Source organism: Heloderma suspectum, chromosome 7 (genome assembly GCF_057233095.1).
Source record: "Heloderma suspectum isolate Gila_16-S chromosome 7, 16-S_ref, whole genome shotgun sequence".
Classification (NCBI taxonomy): domain Eukaryota; kingdom Metazoa; phylum Chordata; class Lepidosauria; order Squamata; family Helodermatidae; genus Heloderma; species Heloderma suspectum.
The window spans coordinates 53,181,696-53,199,922 of NC_139464.1; the positions used below are offsets into that span (position 1 = coordinate 53,181,696).

General features: G+C 43.1%; 1 protein-coding gene across 3 annotated transcripts in view; it reads left to right on the forward strand.

Annotated features, from left to right (window-relative positions):
* The window catches only part of CCDC38 (coiled-coil domain containing 38), a 35,794-nt gene that overhangs the window by 2,651 nt on the left and 14,916 nt on the right, over positions 1 to 18,227 (forward strand). The window contains exons 1-11 of one of the 3 annotated variants that reach the window (XM_084810230.1): positions 777 to 1,035; positions 3,363 to 3,450; positions 5,335 to 5,417; positions 7,485 to 7,653; positions 8,893 to 8,960; positions 9,814 to 9,977; positions 11,798 to 11,878; positions 13,095 to 13,312; positions 16,139 to 16,246; positions 17,306 to 17,393; positions 17,874 to 17,943. In XM_084810230.1, the coding sequence (XP_084666356.1) occupies positions 3,390 to 3,450; positions 5,335 to 5,417; positions 7,485 to 7,653; positions 8,893 to 8,960; positions 9,814 to 9,977; positions 11,798 to 11,878; positions 13,095 to 13,312; positions 16,139 to 16,246; positions 17,306 to 17,393; positions 17,874 to 17,943 (1,110 nt within the window). In that variant the 5' untranslated portion in view covers positions 777 to 1,035; positions 3,363 to 3,389. Of the gene's footprint in view, positions 1 to 776; positions 1,036 to 3,362; positions 3,451 to 3,734; positions 4,108 to 5,334; positions 5,418 to 7,484; positions 7,654 to 8,892; positions 8,961 to 9,813; positions 9,978 to 11,797; positions 11,879 to 13,094; positions 13,313 to 16,138; positions 16,247 to 17,305; positions 17,394 to 17,873; positions 17,944 to 18,227 lie in introns of those variants that run through there. The other 2 variants (XM_084810229.1, XM_084810231.1) reach the window with 2 other exon arrangements.

The window sequence follows — 18,227 nt, forward strand, 5'->3', positions numbered from 1 at the left end:
TATGAATCCGGTCTGGGTTTCAGTCACAACGCTAAAGGACCTATCCAAGGTGGCACCTTGAATAGCTCCTGTAGAGATCTGACTGAAACCCAGAGCGAATTCACAGCCCCACCGAAATCGGAGCCACCAGCCTCCACTGCTATTTAAATACAATAATCTGTTCACGGCTGCTCTTTCCATAAATATGGCTGGCCATGTGCTCTCTGTTCTATTTCACTCCAGAAAGGAACGGAGCTACTAAGGGCGCAGTCCTATGTATGCTTAGATAGAAAGAAGTCCTACAACTCCCAGAGGATTTCGTAGGTTTTTTTCCGACTTAACGTGCATAGGGTTGCGCCCTAAACTGTTCTTCACCCCAGGTCTTCTAAGCACGAGCTCATGATTACGCTCATGGTTATGCCCCCTCCCTCGCATTAACTGCACATCCCGAGTTTTTGCCCTTTGACACCACATAGGAACTAATCAATCCGCAGTGGAGACTGGTGGCTCCGATTTCGGTGGGGCAGGGCTTCCATTCTGGCTTATAGTCAGAACCAGCCAGAACCCTAAAGGGGTTCAGCACCTTGGATAGCTCCTTTAGAGTTCTGGCTGGTTCTGACTGAAACCCAGAATGGGATCACTGCCCCACCGAAATGGGAGCCGCCCGCCTCCACGGAGATTAGAATCTCTCTACTTCCCCCTAAATGAAAGGGCGAGGCATTCTCCCTGGCCCCCAGCGCCCGGAATACATTTTAATAGACAAAGGTAGAAGGCGGCGCACTTCCTTTTCCAGCGAGGAGTTGCTTCTTGGCAGCCCGCGCCGCTGCAGCCTTAAGCGCGCCTGATGGGCTGACGCGAGCGAGACGCAAGGTCGCCACCAGCCATCCCCTCCGCAGTTACCAGGGCGCTCCGTTCCCGCCTCGTGCCCTGGAGTCGCTTCCTCTCGACCGTTTGCTCCTCCTCCCCCTTCTTGCGGGATGCGCAGCCTTGGCCGTCGAGTGGAGGTGCCGTTGCTGCGGCCGCAGTTTTCGCATGTCTCTCTGGCTGAGCGCTCTGGTGAGGGGAGCGAGCGAGGGGCTCTTGGAAGAATGCAGTGGGAGGGAGGCGTTTGGGGAGGGTTAGGGCACAGCCCCTCTGCACTGCCTTGGCTCCTCAGCGCAAGCAGATCTGCTATAAATCCCCCCGCCCCCCGCACGCACGCACCGAGTGCTAAATTAAGGAGAACAAGAAAAACAAGTAAAAGATGGGCCCCAGCTTGCCTGATAGAGGTCATCCCCTTTTCTGGAAACTCTTACACCTGTTCCCAGGTGTGTGAAAATTGAATGGGGTTCACTTCAGTCCTGGGAGAAAGGCACTCTGCGCATGGAGAAAGCATCCTCCTCTGTATTAGTAGCTCACGTGTCACGGGGATTGTTTGTTCATTTTGTTGTTGTTGTTCAGTCGTTCAGTCGTGTCTGACTCTTCGTGACCCCATGGGCCATAGCACGCCAGGCCTTCCTGTCCTGCGCTCTCTCCCGGAGCATGCTCAAGTCCATATTCATTGCATCAGTGATGCTATCTAGCCATCTCATCCTCTGCCGTCCCATTCTCCTTTTGCCCTCAGTCTTTCCCAGCATCAGGGTCCCCTCCAGAGAGTTTTCTCTTCGCATTAGGTGGCCAAAATATTTGAGCTTCAGCTTCAGTATCTGTCCTTCCAATGAGCGCTCAGGGTTGATTTCCTTTAGGCTGGACTGATTTTACCTCCTTGCAGTTCAGGGGACTCGTAAGAGTCTTCTCCAGCACCACAGTTCGAAAGCATCAATTCTTCGGCGCTCAGCCTTCCTTATAGTCCAGCTCTCACAGCCATACATTACTACTGGGAAAACCATAGCTTTGATTAGACGGACCTTTGTCGGCAAGGTGATGTCTCTGCTTCTTACTATGCTGTCTAGGTTTGCCATAGCTTTCCTCCCAAGGAGCAAGCATCTTTTAATTTCATGGCTACAGTCACCATCTGTGGTGATCTTGGAGCCCAATAAAATCTGTCACTGCTTCCATTTCTTCCCCTTCCATATGCCAGGAAGTGATGGGGCCAGATGCCATGATCTTCGTTTTTTTAATGTTGAGTTTCAAACCAGCTTTTGCACTCTCCTCTTTCACCCTCAACAAGAGGCTCTTTAGATCCTCTTCGCTTTCTGCCATTAGGGTGATATCGTCTGCGTATCTGAGGTTGTTGATAATTCTCCCGGCAATCTTAATTCCGACCTGTGATTCATCCAACCCGGCGTTTCTCATGATGTACTCTGCATATAAATTAAATAAGCAGGGCGACAATATGCAGCCTTGTCGTACTCCCAATTTTGAACCAATCGGTTGTTCCATGTCTGGTTCTTACTGTTGCTTCTTGACCCTCGTACAGGTTTCTCAGGAGACAGGTAAGGTGGTCTGGTACCCCCATCTCTTTCAGAATTTGCCACAGTTTGTTGTGATCCACACAATCAAAGGCTTTAGTGTAGTCAATGAAACAGAAATAGATGTTTTTCTGGAATTCTCTTGCTTTCTCCATGATCCAGCGAAAGTTGGCGATTTGATCTCTAGTTCCTCTGCCTCTTCGAAACCCAGCTTGTACTTCCGGAAGTTCTCAGTTCGCATACTGCTGAAGCCTAGCTTGTAGGATGTTTGTTCATTAGTTATATATAATTCCAGAATAACCTTCAAGACAGCTTACTGCTCCAGTTATGTGTATCCAATATGCAATAGTGGCAATACATAGTTAACTATAAGTAATAGACTTTTTAAAAATCCACACGTAGTAGTATTAAGCAAGTAAACAAGATTAGAGTTAAAATAACAAGGAGTCTTGGCGCACTTTAAAGACTAACATGTTTATTCTGGCATAAATTTTCTAATTTTATTTTGCAAGATGCATGTTTTTGACCCTGTTCATATGAATATTTTCCCCCTTCCCATATGAGCAGGATGTGAATCTTGGGATTTGAATGTGGTCTCTATTGCCTTCCCCTTTCTCTCCTGTTCTCTTTTTCCAGGTAGAACGTAACATGTTACCCAGAATAATGCCAGTTTCCTTTCTATCCAGGATCTCTTTGAACGTGCTATCCCCTTTTTCAGTCTGGGTATGAACAATGGTTTGAGAGACATTCCAAAGTACAGATGGGCAGTTGTGCTGTGGCATGTACCGCTTTCTGTAGCATGCTGCCTGGGGAATGCTGAGAGATGTAGGACTTTTTTCTGTCTAAACATGCATAGGATTGCACCCTAAAAATGTTTAGCCAGATTTGCCTTTGATTGTGCTATTATTTAGCTACCTATTGCATGTTCAAATGGGTAAAAATGAAACATGTTTAATCTTCCTTGCTTTTGTGTTTCTTTCTCCATTTTCCTAGATCTAAGAAGATATTTAAGGTGTAAAGATGGCATCAACACATGTATCATATCTTTATCCTCCATGCTTGGGATCTCAGTATAATATTGGTAACAAACTAAAATGTATCATATAACCTTACAAACTGTAGGATTAAAAGTTAGGGGTCCTGACAAATTCTAGAAAATGCACATCAGGAACTTATTATGGAAGGGGATGGTAACAAAAAAAAAAGTAAATGGAAGCCAATGTGGGTAGCTTTACCTAGTAGTTGGAGGGATGTATCCTCAGAGAATAAAGTCTGAGCTTCAGGTAGTATACACCATCTAAAATTATCTCCAGCTTTGGTAATATAGAAACTGTCTAATTTCTTTCTACTTCTGTTTGTCACCAGCCAAGGAACCCGTGTGTCTTGAATGGAGATGATTCTGAATAACAGCTGGATTTTATATTTTAAAAAGGGGGGGGGGGAAGCATTGTTTCTTTGTTTCTTCAGTGACACTTGGGAGTGTCCCACATACAACCTGAAACCATCTCAGTATGTGATAGAGCCCAATTTCATGTCTGCAGCCTCCTCCTCCTTTCCATCTTAAGACTGTAACCAAATGCAGACTCCATGAACATCAACCACTCCACTCTCTTTTGCTTTGTTTACCGCCTTGCCTAATGAAGGTTTCTGGAGAACTCCAGCACAGTATTTTATGACCTTTGAGGTGGCCTAATAGAGGCCCTTACAGTGATACAGATTTTGGAATTTTTCTACTCAGGTAGGCACCTCCTGGAATTTTAGGACCCAAACAGTTGCCTAATTTGCCTCTATGGTTTGGCCAGACCTGATAGAAGGCAACTTGATAAAATCAGTTCAAGACTGCAGTTTAGATACATACCTGGTGACTTTCCTTTGTGTTTCCATTGTAAAATATTCCTCCTGCCAAAGATACTAGGAAGTGACTTTGCAGTACATGAGGGTCTCCAAACCATTAATTTCAAGTTTCAAAGTGATATAATGTTGCTTACAAACTTTTAGTGTCATATGACTTGCAGAGTGGGGCAGGAAACAAGAAGCTGTTTCTATGTAAAAATTCTATGACTCTGGTTAGTTGCACCAGGCATTGGGGAGAGTGTGTTCATGCATTTCAAACCTTGCACAAGAGAGGGTGGCTGGGAGGCTTTCTCGCGCCACCTTTTTTGTACTGTGTACCAGGGCTGAGGCGTCACATACTGATAGCCAGGAATTGATCCCTTCTTCTCAAAGTGGTAGCAGAGGACAAGGGAAGGATGTCTTGGAGATTTACTAAGGCTTTTGGGTTCTTGGGAGGCATGCATATCAGCGCTGTGTAGCTCAGGATTTATAACTGGCTTTGCAGACTTTGCTCCACCCAAAGGGCCTTTGTGCTTGTTTCTCACAATTATTTTATTTTATTGTGTGCATTTATTTAATTCCTATCCCTTAACTTCAGCACATAGTGCTTGGCGGGGCAGGGGGGATGATATATAGATATACAGTATCATTTTATGCTAACAGAATGCGGGAAACTCACTAAAGTGAACCATCAAATCTCAACTTAAAGTGACATTTTTAATGATTTGTGGTTTTCATTTATTTATTTGATTTCTGTCCTGCCCAAGGAGCCCAGGGTGGCTAACAACCCATAAGAAACAGTAGAACTTATTAATGCTATTAAAATCATAACTGTAAAATTACAAATACATAACAAAGTACAATAAACCGATCACTAAAACACCAGAAAGCAGATAAAACAATTGCCTATATCTCAAATGCCTGTATAAATAAGTCCTTAGCTGGTGCCAGAATGACAACAGTGCTAGGGACAGCTGAATCTCTACTGAAAGGGAGCCACAGCTGGGGTGCCACCACTGAGAAGGCTCTGCTTTTGTAGTCATCGAAAAGTGCTTTTATTTGGTTTGAATGCTGATATTCTTAAATGGTATTAGAAAACAATATATTTTTCTTTCATATTTTATGTGAAAAGATGGCAAACCAACAAATCCCTTCAGAAGCATGGATACTGAAATCTATCTTTATAGGGATATAGAGTGTACAGAGAAAGAAAAGGTATGTAGTTCTAAGGTTAAAGTACTATTGGCAATGGCCTAAATTGCACATACCATTGGCAGAAGAAATTGCTGCACTAGTGGAGCTCCACTAGCACAAGTGGTTGCACAAGTGTTAGCAAATCACTTTGTGAACCTAAGACCTACAAGTGACTGTGCAGCTGCTTGTGCAAGCAGTTGTGCAAGTGGAACTTTAGATGGATTCTCTCCTTATACATAGTTCAGAAATTGGTTTCCACTAGTGCAGTGTCATTTGCGCTAGCAGAATGGCACTGTTGGATACAACCCAGAAACACAAGCTGATGTAATTTTGCTCATGGTTTATTTATGTTATTGAAACTTCACAATACTAGGCTGGAAAGGAAAAACATGTAACCCAATAAAACAACTAGAATAGTGAGATTTGGGGGGAGAGAGGACTCCCCACCCCAATAATTCATATTCCAACAACAATTGTGAAGCAATATATTATTATCAAAGCTCCACAAAATATTTAAATATTTTCATTTGACGCATAGATAGAGTGCACCATTCCTTGCTAGAAAATGTCTAGTGAATGTCTTCAATATTAAACAATACTGGGTAAAATAGATTGTAGCATGTTTAGAAATATGGACAGTGAATCAAGGAGTGGTCCATAACTGATCTCTTCCTTCTCATCATCAGTTCTGTATTATGAAGCTGGCTGGTTTAACTAACCAGAGTGGCTTAGTTCGAGACCCGAGTGCCGCGTGACGGAGTGAGCTCCCGCCTTCAGTCCCAGCTCCTGCCAACCTAGCAGTTCGAAAGCAAGAAATTGCAAGTAGATAAATAGGTACCGCCTTGGCGGGAAAGGTGACAGCGTTCCGTGCACCTCCGTGTTCAGTCATGCTGGCCACATGACCACGGAAGCGTCTTCGGACAGCGCTGGCTCTTCGGCTTAGAAACGGGGATGAGCACCGCACCCTAGAGTTGGACACGACTGGTTGGGGACACCTTTACCTTTATCTTACCTCCATTTCATACGCAATGCTAGGCCAGGATTCTGTGAAACTGAAAGTAAATGCTAGCAAAGCCTTTCTCCTGCCATGCACGAGGTAGGGTCGCCAGGTTTACAGAGGACAGCCCTCTATTTTGGAGAGCTGGCAGAAGACAGTCCTCTATTTGAGGGGGTCCTCTATTTGAAGAGGTGTCCAGTCCAAGTCTAGTTAAAGTCAAAGAGCCCTAAGAAAGGGGAGCAGGGGCCCTGCCTTGAAGTTGCTCATCAACAGTTAGCACCTGGAGAGCAGACTGAGCAGCCACACAGGTCACCTAATATTTGTTCTCCACTATGGTAAAATCTATTGTATTTCTATTTATGTTGCAGCTATTATTTCTAATAATACACCTATAATAATTGCACCTATACATTTACATATGCAAATATTATACAAATTGGCATCCTCTTTTGTCCTGTTTTTTGGTGATGCATTTCCTCTTTTTTGGCAATGTATAAATGGCCACCCTAGTGGGAGGAGGAGAGGGGAATGTGTGAACCAGTGGCTTTGTTCAGGCTCCTTCCTGCTCATGCACATACTGCTAAGCCATGGTTTGGGATTATGTGCAAACCGAGTCATTTAAGTTGAAAGTAGGGCCCATTCTTGTTAGTAGAATGAAGGACCAAAAATAGATGAGACACAGGAGATATGCAATTGTTTCTCCCAATGTCTTTTTCAAAGCTCAGTGCAGCTGCTGGGCCAGATTAGATCAGGGCTGTGGCACTGGGGTGGTGGAAGAGCCAACCTTTCTTCTGCCCTGTTTCCCTGATCCGTATCCCTCCCTGCAAAACTGCTCTTTGCAGAAGGCATCCATATTAGCAGCTTTGGGTGGGGCAAGGGGATTTCAGTCAGGGAAATGATGTGTGTGCATGTGTGAAAAGACTTTTTAAAAAGATGCCAGTAAATCTGATCTGATCATGGATCAGCTGTGTCTCATCGAGCTGGGTCTTCAGTTTCCTGCAACTGCTTAAGGTGAAGCCTAAATGAGAGAAGGGAAGAAAGGAAATTATTTTTCTCACAAGCTAGATAATAAACATGAATTTCAATTTCAGGGTAGACTATCTCAACAGAATCTGAAAGTGTATGAAAAGAGCACCATTTCCTCAAGAGCCAGGTCTCGAAAGGCTCTTAGAAAGCTGGAAGAAGCCATTGAAAGAGATACAAAAGGAGACATAGAAAAAGATATTACTGCTCTGAATTGGGCTCTTACTTTTGCAAAGTGTGAGTAACATTAAGTTCAAAAATATAACTCTGACTACCTTTGTGTTTACCAAGAATTTCTCTTGATTTTAGTGGTTCTTAAGCATCCATATGCAGGATCTGGCTATAAAGCTTACAGGTTAACTTACGACCAGTACTATATAAATTGGGAGCGCAATCTTATGGCTTGCTCTGTCTATCCAAAGTGCTGTCAGCAAGAGGCAGGACAGGAGGAGGACAGAGGCTTTTACAGCCTCCCGTTCTTCTGATTTTGCTGTTATGAGCTAGATGGGCCTCTTGGCCTGTATAGTTTGCCTGCCTTCCAGTGGGTGGGAATGAGAGACAGAGAGGCTTCTGGATCTTGCCTTGCCTCCCCTCCCACCAGGACACCACCTTTCCACTTTCCCTGACCACTTCCAAGGTCGCCATTGTGACCTTGGAAAGAGGAGCCCCATTGGAGCTTTCCATGGCACCTGTAGTGGGGAAGATCTATAATTGAATCTCCTCCTCCAACACTCATGGCTCTGTCTATCCTATGGCACCCCAGATGTTGTCTAGGCACCATAGGATTGCTCTGCTCGATATAAATTTAAATTCAAAAGAAGGCACACAACGTGTGATAATATATTATCATTTCTTTCCTATTCTACTCAAAGAGAGGAGCATTTAATTACTAACTTTTTCAGTGTCTCAGTTTAGCCCTCGTTCCAAATCATGGCTTGTACCAACCATAGTTCAGAACCCAAACCATGGTTTAAACTTCTAAAGCTATCGACAAGCTATGGTTTAGAGCTGCTTGTCTGCTTTCATTTGCTGTGTACTCCGCATTCTTGTTTCTAGATTCTGGAGATTTATAGGGGATGAGCTATGGTTGGTTGTAACTATGATTTGTCAGTTCAGACATCAGGCCAAGCAACAGTTAGCACAAACTATAATTTGCAATCCCACTTCAAACCTGCTTTCCCATTCTGATTTGCTGGCTGATCACAGTCCATAATTTGTCAGTTCAGGCATCACACCAAACCATAGCTTCCTTAACCGTGGCTCAGTATTATGTACTCTGAATTGAGCCAATCTACCTCTTCAAAATGAATCAAAGATGTCCAGTCAACTGATCTTTGCAAAATATATTAATACATCAAATATTATGTTATTGTCAAGTTAATTGTATAACTCCTTGAATACACGTGCTTTATTTAAATTTTCAAACTGCAGAGCTTTTGGCGGGAGGGAAATCTAACAATTCTAATTTTCTTAAAGGTTGTCAGAGTGATAAGCAATCTATCACAGACTATATTAGTGAACAGAAGGAGCTGTTTTTACTGGAGGTAAGAGTTTTATTTCTTGTACTTGACATTTTTAAGGTGCAGTCCTATGCATGTTTAGACAGAAAAAAGGCCTACAGCTCCCAGCATTCCCCAGCCAGGTGGGAGTTGGAGGCCTTGTCTAAACGTGCATAGGATTGCACTCTTAGAAAGCAAAAATAGTGGATGCAAGTCAGTAAGAAATACTTTGTATATCTAAACCATGTACAGTAATGCAAGTGTAAATTAGTTGATTGATTTGATTTGTGCCCCCCCTTTCTACCAAAAATGGCACTCAAATTTCACCTCTTATCAAAACGTTACTTTATTTCTTTAGAATATGTATGTGTTGCCCTTCAGTAATAACTCCCAGGACAGTGATATCATATGTAGTATAGATATTATAGGAAATACACAGCTTACCTCACATAGCTTGCTGTGTTACAGGGTAAAATCTTGCCTGGGTAAAATAAGCACAAGTGTTTCATTCTGGTCAGGGATCAAAGCAGGGCTCAGGATGGGTTCAGAGGGGTTACTGGGGGCCCAGGCAAGGCATCCCTGAGACAGGGCTCTTCAGGCTGCTTTTGGGCTACTGCAGGTTCTTCCCGGTATTCAGCTAGAGAAGGGTTCTCTGCAGAGTCCCAGGCCTCTTCTTTGGAAGAGGATTCTCCAGAGTCTGATTCGGATGAGGTCCTGCCGAGAATCAACCCCATACTAAAAACCATTAAACATCAAGTGGAACAGAGGCGAGTGACCAACCCTCACATCACCTTACTTAACATTGGCTCATTGGAATGATTTTCAGTTGCACAAGATGCTGCATTTGAAGAGCATTTGTACATAACATTTTGTAATTGTTTTTCTCTATCTCCCCCAGTATGCAGTTAAAATAAAACAACGCACTATGTCAAAGTTGGAGAAAATGGCGGCAAAGGAAGAGAGAAGGGCCAAAATCGCTGAAACAAAACTAGAAGAAGATACAATTGCATTTGAGGAGTTTCTGAAAGAAAACGATAGAAGTTCTGTAGATGCCCTTAAAATGTTAGACACTTTGTTACAATTTCTGTTAATCATGGGCTAGATTGTCTGACTGCAGTGTTGGCATATGGAGGATTCCTACCAAAGTTGATGCACTCTCACAGGCTGCACCATTGCAGGAGATGGAAGGACTGTGTGTGCTTCCTATACTCCCAGGGCATCTCTACACCAGCCTAAAATCCTACATTAAAATGGGGCTTTCTGCTTCCATTTTAAATGCAGGATCACGACGACTCCCTTTTTCATGTGCTTCCTTTTCCCCTCCCCCCTTCCCCCTATATCTGAGTCTTCCATTATCTTTCATTGATCTCGCTCCTCTTCTTGCCGCTTTAACTCTTTTCATGGAGGAAACTGAAGCGGACACAATGGGGTAATTTGATAGTTCATTATCTGCGATCTATTTAAAAACAGAACAAAGGGCATTTAGTGCAGGAGACGCCTTGAATGATCACAGCGTCATGTAAAGAGCCCGCAAACTTCCGTGAAGGAGCAGTCTCAATCGCAGGTACTGGACCACTCTGAAATATTAACCAGGAGACTGTCCCTGGCATCAGTTCACTAGGATCATGTTTGGCCAAAGCTTTTGTGTGTACATCCAATGAGTTCTCAAATGGAGTTCTCCAAGCCAATAATTGCCAACACATTTAAGAATAAGGAATTATTGGGGGCCAATTAGGAACTGACAGCAGTATCAGATTAATTTAGTCTTTAAAACAGCATATCATTAAACATTAAAAAGCCTGTTTGAATAGGTGAGTTGTCATTGTGCATCTGAATGCAGGAAGAGAGGGAGCCCAGTGGATCTCTTTTGAGCAGGTGTTCCAAAGGTTCAGTGCTCCACCAAAAAGGCCATGACAAATTAACCTGCCTGTTGCACCTTTAATCAATGATAAAATCATGGAGAGCAGGACCTCTGAAACTCATCAAAAGGCTCAGCTTTGGGCAGAATGTTTTTGGCCAGCTTTATGTCTGCATACCTTCTGTTTTTTTTTTTGAGGTTGTTCATTTCATCCTTTAGTGCAGGATAGGTGGGACCTACCTGGGATCCCAGTCTGGCCCTCCAGAACTCTCCAGATGACCACAGCCCTTTCCCCCACCCACAGACTATTTGGTGGTTTCCCAGCTTTTGTGCTGTATTTTTCCTCATTCTAAAAGGCCGACATGCCTCTCCTAAGGCTTAGGGTGCAATCCTATGCAGATCTGCTTTTCTGTATAAACCTGCATACGATTGCACCCTTAGTCACTGGCATAAAGAGTGCAGCATGCTGGTATTATTTTGTATTTCTGGCCCCACCACCGCTGGAATGTGGGTGCCAAGAGCTTCTCCAAAAGTGAATTCAGCCCTCGGGCTTGAAGAGGTTTGCTTCTCCTACCCTAGTTTTATTTTCTATAGGCAGATGTAACAACGAATGTGGAGTTTAATTGTTAAGACAATGTTTCCGGCCAATTTTTGTGGCAGTATGCTTGCCCATTGGTATCTCGTACCAATAGTGCTGTGTAAGTAGTGACTGTCATGGCTGGATTAGCTTGCCAATTTGGGTTTCTTTTACAGGTCAGTGAATTGGTTTATTTGTAATGCGTTGAATGTTAAGTCATTGGACTGAAACTGGTTTTTACAATGGCCACATATTTCTGCTACTTGGAGGACAAAAGCAAATCTGTGCACCTGCTTTCTGGGATGGGAGTAGGAGAAAAAAACATCTGTATATTTAAATGTATAGTAATATATCAGTCTGTAACATTAAAGACATCTATATATTAAAGACCTCTGCCTATTAAAATGTATATAAATACACATTTTCTAACACCCATATTATTTTTAGGGCAACTCAGGAAGCAAAATCTAAAATGGAAGTGACAGCAGAAGTGAGGTCAGCAATGAATGAGGTGTTCTCTCTTAAAAGGTGAGATCTTTATTTCACTCCTTTTCCAAGGTGTAGTTTGGATGATCGGTTTATGTATGAGAAATATATGGGAGGGGGTGTTTCTTGATAGGTTTTCCATACAGCATCTCATTATGGCGTATAGTTCTGCTGCGCAAAAAAACAAACAAACAGGATAGTACAAAATCTGTATAAGAGGGGAAAAAACCTTGTAGCTGATATTTTCATTGACCGAATGGATTGGATCTAAAAAAACATGGGTGGAATTAAAATAGCTGCAAGTGTTGTTCTGCAGATACATGTGTAAGTGTTTGCAGAATAACACTTGCAGTTATTTTAACACTTGTGTAAGTGCTATCAGAAGAGTTTACTCATAGTAGTAACAGGTAAATTCTATAATGGTTCATACTCAGCTGTTTGTACAAGCAGAAGAATATTTATGGCTTTAGTTTCACTTTTCTTGTACAATGTTCTATTGTAAGATGTAGAATCCCTTCTCTGAATGGACAATACCTCCTGTATGTAGATGGAGACCTATCCAATGTCTTTAAAATAATATAAAATAAATAAGAATGCATAATAACATTGCTATCACCTTTGATAATCAACAGAAGCTGCAGCTAAGACAGCATGAGAAAGCTGAATCTTTAGGCCCATAGAAAAAATGAAAAATCAAGAAAATATTCCTATCAAATCCAACCATAACTGTTACCATTCCTTTTATAACATATGTTTAATTTTATTTTCTGTAATTTGTGGGGAGTGCTCAAATGCAGAGGTTTTGTGGAGGCAGGGGGGAGATGCTTGATGAAGTAACAGAACTCCTCCCACTGTCCCACCACTCCCAATCTGGCTTGAGAAGAAGTAACAAAACTACATAAAATGGATCAATGCTTCCTAGGGTTAGCATGACTATAATTTAAATGTTAATATAAAAAAAGCATTAACTTAAATCTATAATCACATAGAGAAGAAATCTTCTTCAATACCATTTGCATTTCAACGACGCCAATTTATTTTCTTTATAGCATTTAACGCACAATCCTATGCATGCTTAGACAGAGAAAAGGCCTACCACGTCCAGCGTGCCCAGCCAGCCATGCTGGCTAGGGCATGGTGGGAGTTGTAGCCCTTTTCTCTGTCTAAACATGCATAGGATTGCGCCCTTAGGCATTGTACTTCTCTGAAATATGACTTAGCTGCTTGCTTATCAATCAACATCTTTTAATGTCTGCAGTGAAATTGCAAACACTGAAGATCTTCTGAGACTGTATTTGTCCTACGAAGCTTTTCTGCTGAGCATTTCACCTAAAGAGTGGCAAGAACAGCAGCTGGCAAAAAAGAAGAAATTGAAAAAAGACAGGAAAAGAGGCCAATCAAAATCTTTTATTTCTATTCCTGGCCACGATAAAAGCAAGCTACTGTCAGCCTCTTTCATGTTACACCATAGAATATGTAAGAATGCCATTTTCAGTACAGTCCACTGGGAAATTAAATTGCATGGCAGCCATACCTGGTTGTGGTAGCTCCAGTTTCCCCTTTTTTCAGTGAGAATTGGAAATGGTGGCTAAGGCCCAAATTGGACATGACAGAACCAGTCACATTTGTTGTTCCCATGTCTGCCCCACTGGCAAAGGAATTTACCAAAGCAGCGCACAATACAAAGGTGCAATCAGAAATACAATAAAATACAATATAAAAATGGTAAAATGTGCATGTCGACATACACATATTCCAAAAAGTAAACAGTAGCATACTGACAGAAATTAATATGGAAAAGCTTGGATATTTTTAGCATGTGCTTGACGCTCACAATGGTTGGCCTTAATTCCAGGGGCAGAGTATACTAGAGGGCAGGGGCAACTACGCTAAAGGCCAGATGAACCCAGGGAGCATGCAGAACCACCAGAAGGGCCACCCCCAACAATCAAAAAGAGCGGGCAGGAGTGTAAGTGATGAGGTGGCCTCTCAAGTAACCTGTTTAGGGCCTTGTACACTAGTAGTAACACCTTAACATCAAAAGATCTTACATCTGCTCAGTCAGTGTCCAACCTCTTTTTTCCTCCTCCCAGTCTGGCTCTGGAAAGTGAGGTGTCCTGGAAAAAAAGTGTCTGGGATACGATTCCATGGGGATGTAAGGTGGGAAAGGATTCGATTCCCTTCCCCTTTGACTCCTTTTTCTATTAAAACTTCTGGGCAGTACCCAATGCTGCCCACCTGCTAGCAGGAGCTCCCGCTTGCGCAATGGAAACCTAGCGGTTCCTGAAGCAATCAGAAACTAGTTAAAGCATTTCCAAAAGGGCGGAGATCAGCGTTGCTCACAGAAGGAAACTCTGCTAACCAGCCCAGTTTTGGAAACAAGAGTTTCTGTTCATTTCAGGGCTTACTTCAAGAAGCACCACTTCCTCATTGTGCAAATAGTGGGTCCTGCTTTCATGACAGAACTAGTGGAGGCAGAGCAGCCCCATTGGACATTATCCTCTACCTCCTGTGTTATATGTTGCGGGGCAGGAGGATTAAGACGAAGTGAATAAACAAATGGAGCTACTGTCATCAGGTCCAGTTTGGCCCTGAATCAGATTGTTACATCTGTACCAGCCAATCTGGCATGGTTTATTGGACCCAGATCATTACTGTGAATGGGTTATAAGGATCTTAAGCAGGGGGGAGCAACAGGTTTTCATTGGGGGGGGGGATTGCTCAGTCACTATCATGTGTCCCTGGCCGAAGCACTGCCTAGAGCCAGAGACCGTCTTCCCCCACCCTGTCCCTTCCCCTATTCAGGATGACACAGGGGAGGTGAAGTGCTTAGGGTCCCATCCCCATTCCCCATTGGGAAAGGGAGCAGCATGCTAAATAAGGGGACTCCCCTTGTTATCTCTGATGTGTGATTGGAGATAACAAGAGGTCTCTCCTTTCCTCCCCAAGCTCAATAGCCTCCAGGCCAGGGGGCTGGACTGGGAGAGGGTGTGGGGCTTGGGGCAGGGAGGGGCTCACAGAGGAAGCTCAAGCCTCTGCTGGCTGGAGGAGGAGGCCCATGAGCCAGACATTCTCCATCCCTGATCTAAAGGCATAATGCACACTGGCAATTGTCTCCCTGCCACTTTACTCAGGCTATCAGGGCCTCTTTGCACTGTTCCGTATTTTGTAGAGAAATGTCGGTGCTAATGATGTACTGATGCCAAGAAAACTGGGCATCTTTGAGTCAAGGGAAAGTAACCATTGGAGAAAGGCAGTTTGTTTTAATTTTTTGCTGTTGTTCGACTAAGACGGAGGAATAATCCTTCCTAATTTTTTGTTCTGTTTAGCATTAGAGAAGATTGAATGCATAATATCCACATAGGGGGAAAACCATAAGTGATCATACAAATGCTGTTAGAGTTTGTGAGAAAAGAAAGGGTTTGTGCAGCTGCTTCTCTTTGTGGTGAAAAGCCCGCTACAGAGAGTGGCTAAAGCATGTCTCTAAAAAGATGCTATTAGTGGGCTTTGTGGTGATGTGATTGGAATATAGTCCTGGAAGATCGTTGTTGCTGGCCTTTTTCTTGCTGAAGGTATTGCTTTTGCTTTTAAGGCTGCAACTTGGAGAGCAGAAACTCTGAACCACCAACCTAATTATAGGAAACAATAGGGAAACCCAAGGCTTAGGTGAATGGATGCAACATACAAGAACAAGAACAGAGGATGAAGGAAAGAAAGTCTTTTTTAAAAAACACCCTGGACAGTAGAAATACCTTCACTCTGTCCTGAGATACATAGAATCAATATCATATTAAATACAAAACAAATGGCATTGGAAATGCAAAGAGCATTTGTGGGAAGAAATTTTACATGTGCTGACACCTACATAATGAATTTCTTCAAGACAGCAAGAACTAAAAACACAATTTGTTTAGTTGACACAAGATGACAGAGAATGCACAACCCTGCTGATGGCTGGGTGCACCACCTCAGCCTCTGTGTGAGTAATTTTGGAACCCTTACTTAAGCTCTCTGTGCTTTAGCTCAGAGAATTCTATTAGTGTGAGGTATTGTGTCACTTATTCCACTTACTTGAGAAATGTGGAGCTATTTGCTCTGTCAGCACCTACAGCAATGTTACATGTTGTCATAAAATCATAGAATAGTAGGGTTGGAAGGGGCCTATAAGACCATCCTAACTCTCTGTTCATTGTAGACTGGTTTGTATTTCACAGGGTGGTTTGTATGGGGCTGGTGTATAGCTGATAGCCTGTAAGGTCTTTATAACCATGTGTTTCTGTGTTGTTTGAACTGTGTCTTTAGCCAAATGGGCACATTTTAAAGATCAATCCCATGGCAAGAGAACTGGGAAATCAGCCTCAGTAATTTTGTGTAACCGTGACGAGAAGAAGAGAAGCCCAGAGTGCCCAGGTAAGGAGCCAACCGGAGGGAGGGCAAACTAGTATGGAGATTGTGTTTTCCTGCACCAAAAGTTCTTGCTGGCAGGAACTTGCAGTATCTAAAACCAAGCTCTTGTTTCAAGGAATCCCTGTACACAAGGAGCTGATTTCCCCCTAAACCTCATATTTAGACAGACAGGCAAGGGGAGGAACAATCTTTCTACATGACTGGCCAGCAACAGCCTAGCCCAGTCTTCCCCAACCTGGTGCCCTCCAGATGTTTTGGATTACAACTCCCAGCATGTCTGGCACCATTGGTCATGCTGGCTGGGGCTGATGGGAGTTGTAGTCCAAAACATCTGGAGGGCTCCAAGGGTGGGAAAGCTGACCTAGTCAGGGGATGGGGGAAGAGGGAGACCCCAAGTCTCCTGCACACTCCATAGAGCAGCTTCCTATTCAGCCAGCCACAGGAGCAGACAGAAGACTATTATGGGGCATTTGCCATCCCCCAAGCCTTGAACCATGCAAGAATACAACGTACTGTGACTCTTATATCTGCCACTTTTGTCACCAGGGAAACAACTACCTGTAACTCAGACGTTGACTTGAGCTTGTAGATAGGGAGTTGAAGACAAAAGTCAGCTGTGCACATTATGGACTCTGGGATCAGGGGCCATTTTTATCTATGCATAACTCAGGATTGATTTATAGGAAAAGAGGGGTTAATACAGATGAATTGCAACCCCCCCCCCAAGGCAATTGGGTCTTGCTGTCCAGCTGATTTTTTCATTGGTCATGGTAACAGTAACGTTTGTACATTCCTTTTAGAGAGCTTTGGCTATTGGGTGATATAGAAATGAAATACATTAATAAGGCAAGGTTTATTGGGCAGTAGCTGCACAATGATTACTTGTAATAAATAGGATCCTGTTGTCTTTCCTTACTTCTGTTAAGTAAGAAGTACTTCTGTTGTGCTTCTGTTATGATTCTATATGAATATATAGTATTATGAAAATAGCATTCTTCCACAGCATACACAATATAGTTGCTGGATATTACATAAAATAATATATGTTGTCAATCTTCAAAGGAGGTGACTATAGGTTTTTTAGAAAGCCATCAAGACTAGCACTGAGCCACAGATTATCCTTGGAAGGGAAAAAAAAATCTTCAGTAAGGTACAGTACGAAACTTAATTGCTTCTGAAAATTCCCTCTTGTTCCAAAGGCGGCAAGGGGGGCTCCTGGTCAAGAAATGCCTGCCCAAAGCCCCTTCGGGCATGCAGAAGTACTTGTACAGTTCTGTGGATGCTGGGCTTGATCTCAGGCTGTGGCACCTGATTACAAAATAGTAATAATAATAACTAGCCCTTAAGTGTGCTCGCAGCATGGATCATCCGCTTATTCACTTGATTTATGGAAGACCGAAACATTCATTGAGACTTTTATATCAAGAAACATAAACTGTATTAAATTCTTCCATTCCCTGCCCAGTCAGGTTTATTGCTGTCGCTCCTTTTAGCCAAAGTAGTGGCCATCATAAAGAATGCGATTCCTGTCTTAGTGAGCACCACCTTTTCTACGCTTCTTGGCATTAAGCATCGGGTTGGCAAGCTTGAGAGTATAAACACAAAACTAAATTAAAATTTCTTTTTATAGCATCTCTGAAAGAAGTCACTCTCTGGCTTCAGAGGAAGACTTTTCCGCGGAAGATATACAGAGTGACGAGGTAATGACGTGTATGCCTGAGGCCAGCTGGTGTCATCATGCTGCTCCGGGTTTGACATAGCCAGTTAGAGTAGCAGAGGAGTTTGAAGCTAGCAGCCTTGGGAACAACAAGCCTTGCCTTGGAGGGTCATGTGAGATCTTCCTGTATCTCCTACATCCTACAGGATGTACATCCTACAGGATGCTTTGCCTGTTTTGAGTTAGGCCAGTCCTGTATTTGGGGAAGGGAGAAGGGCAGGGTGCTGCCATTTCATGTGTAATGGGCAGGGGGAGATACAATGGTGA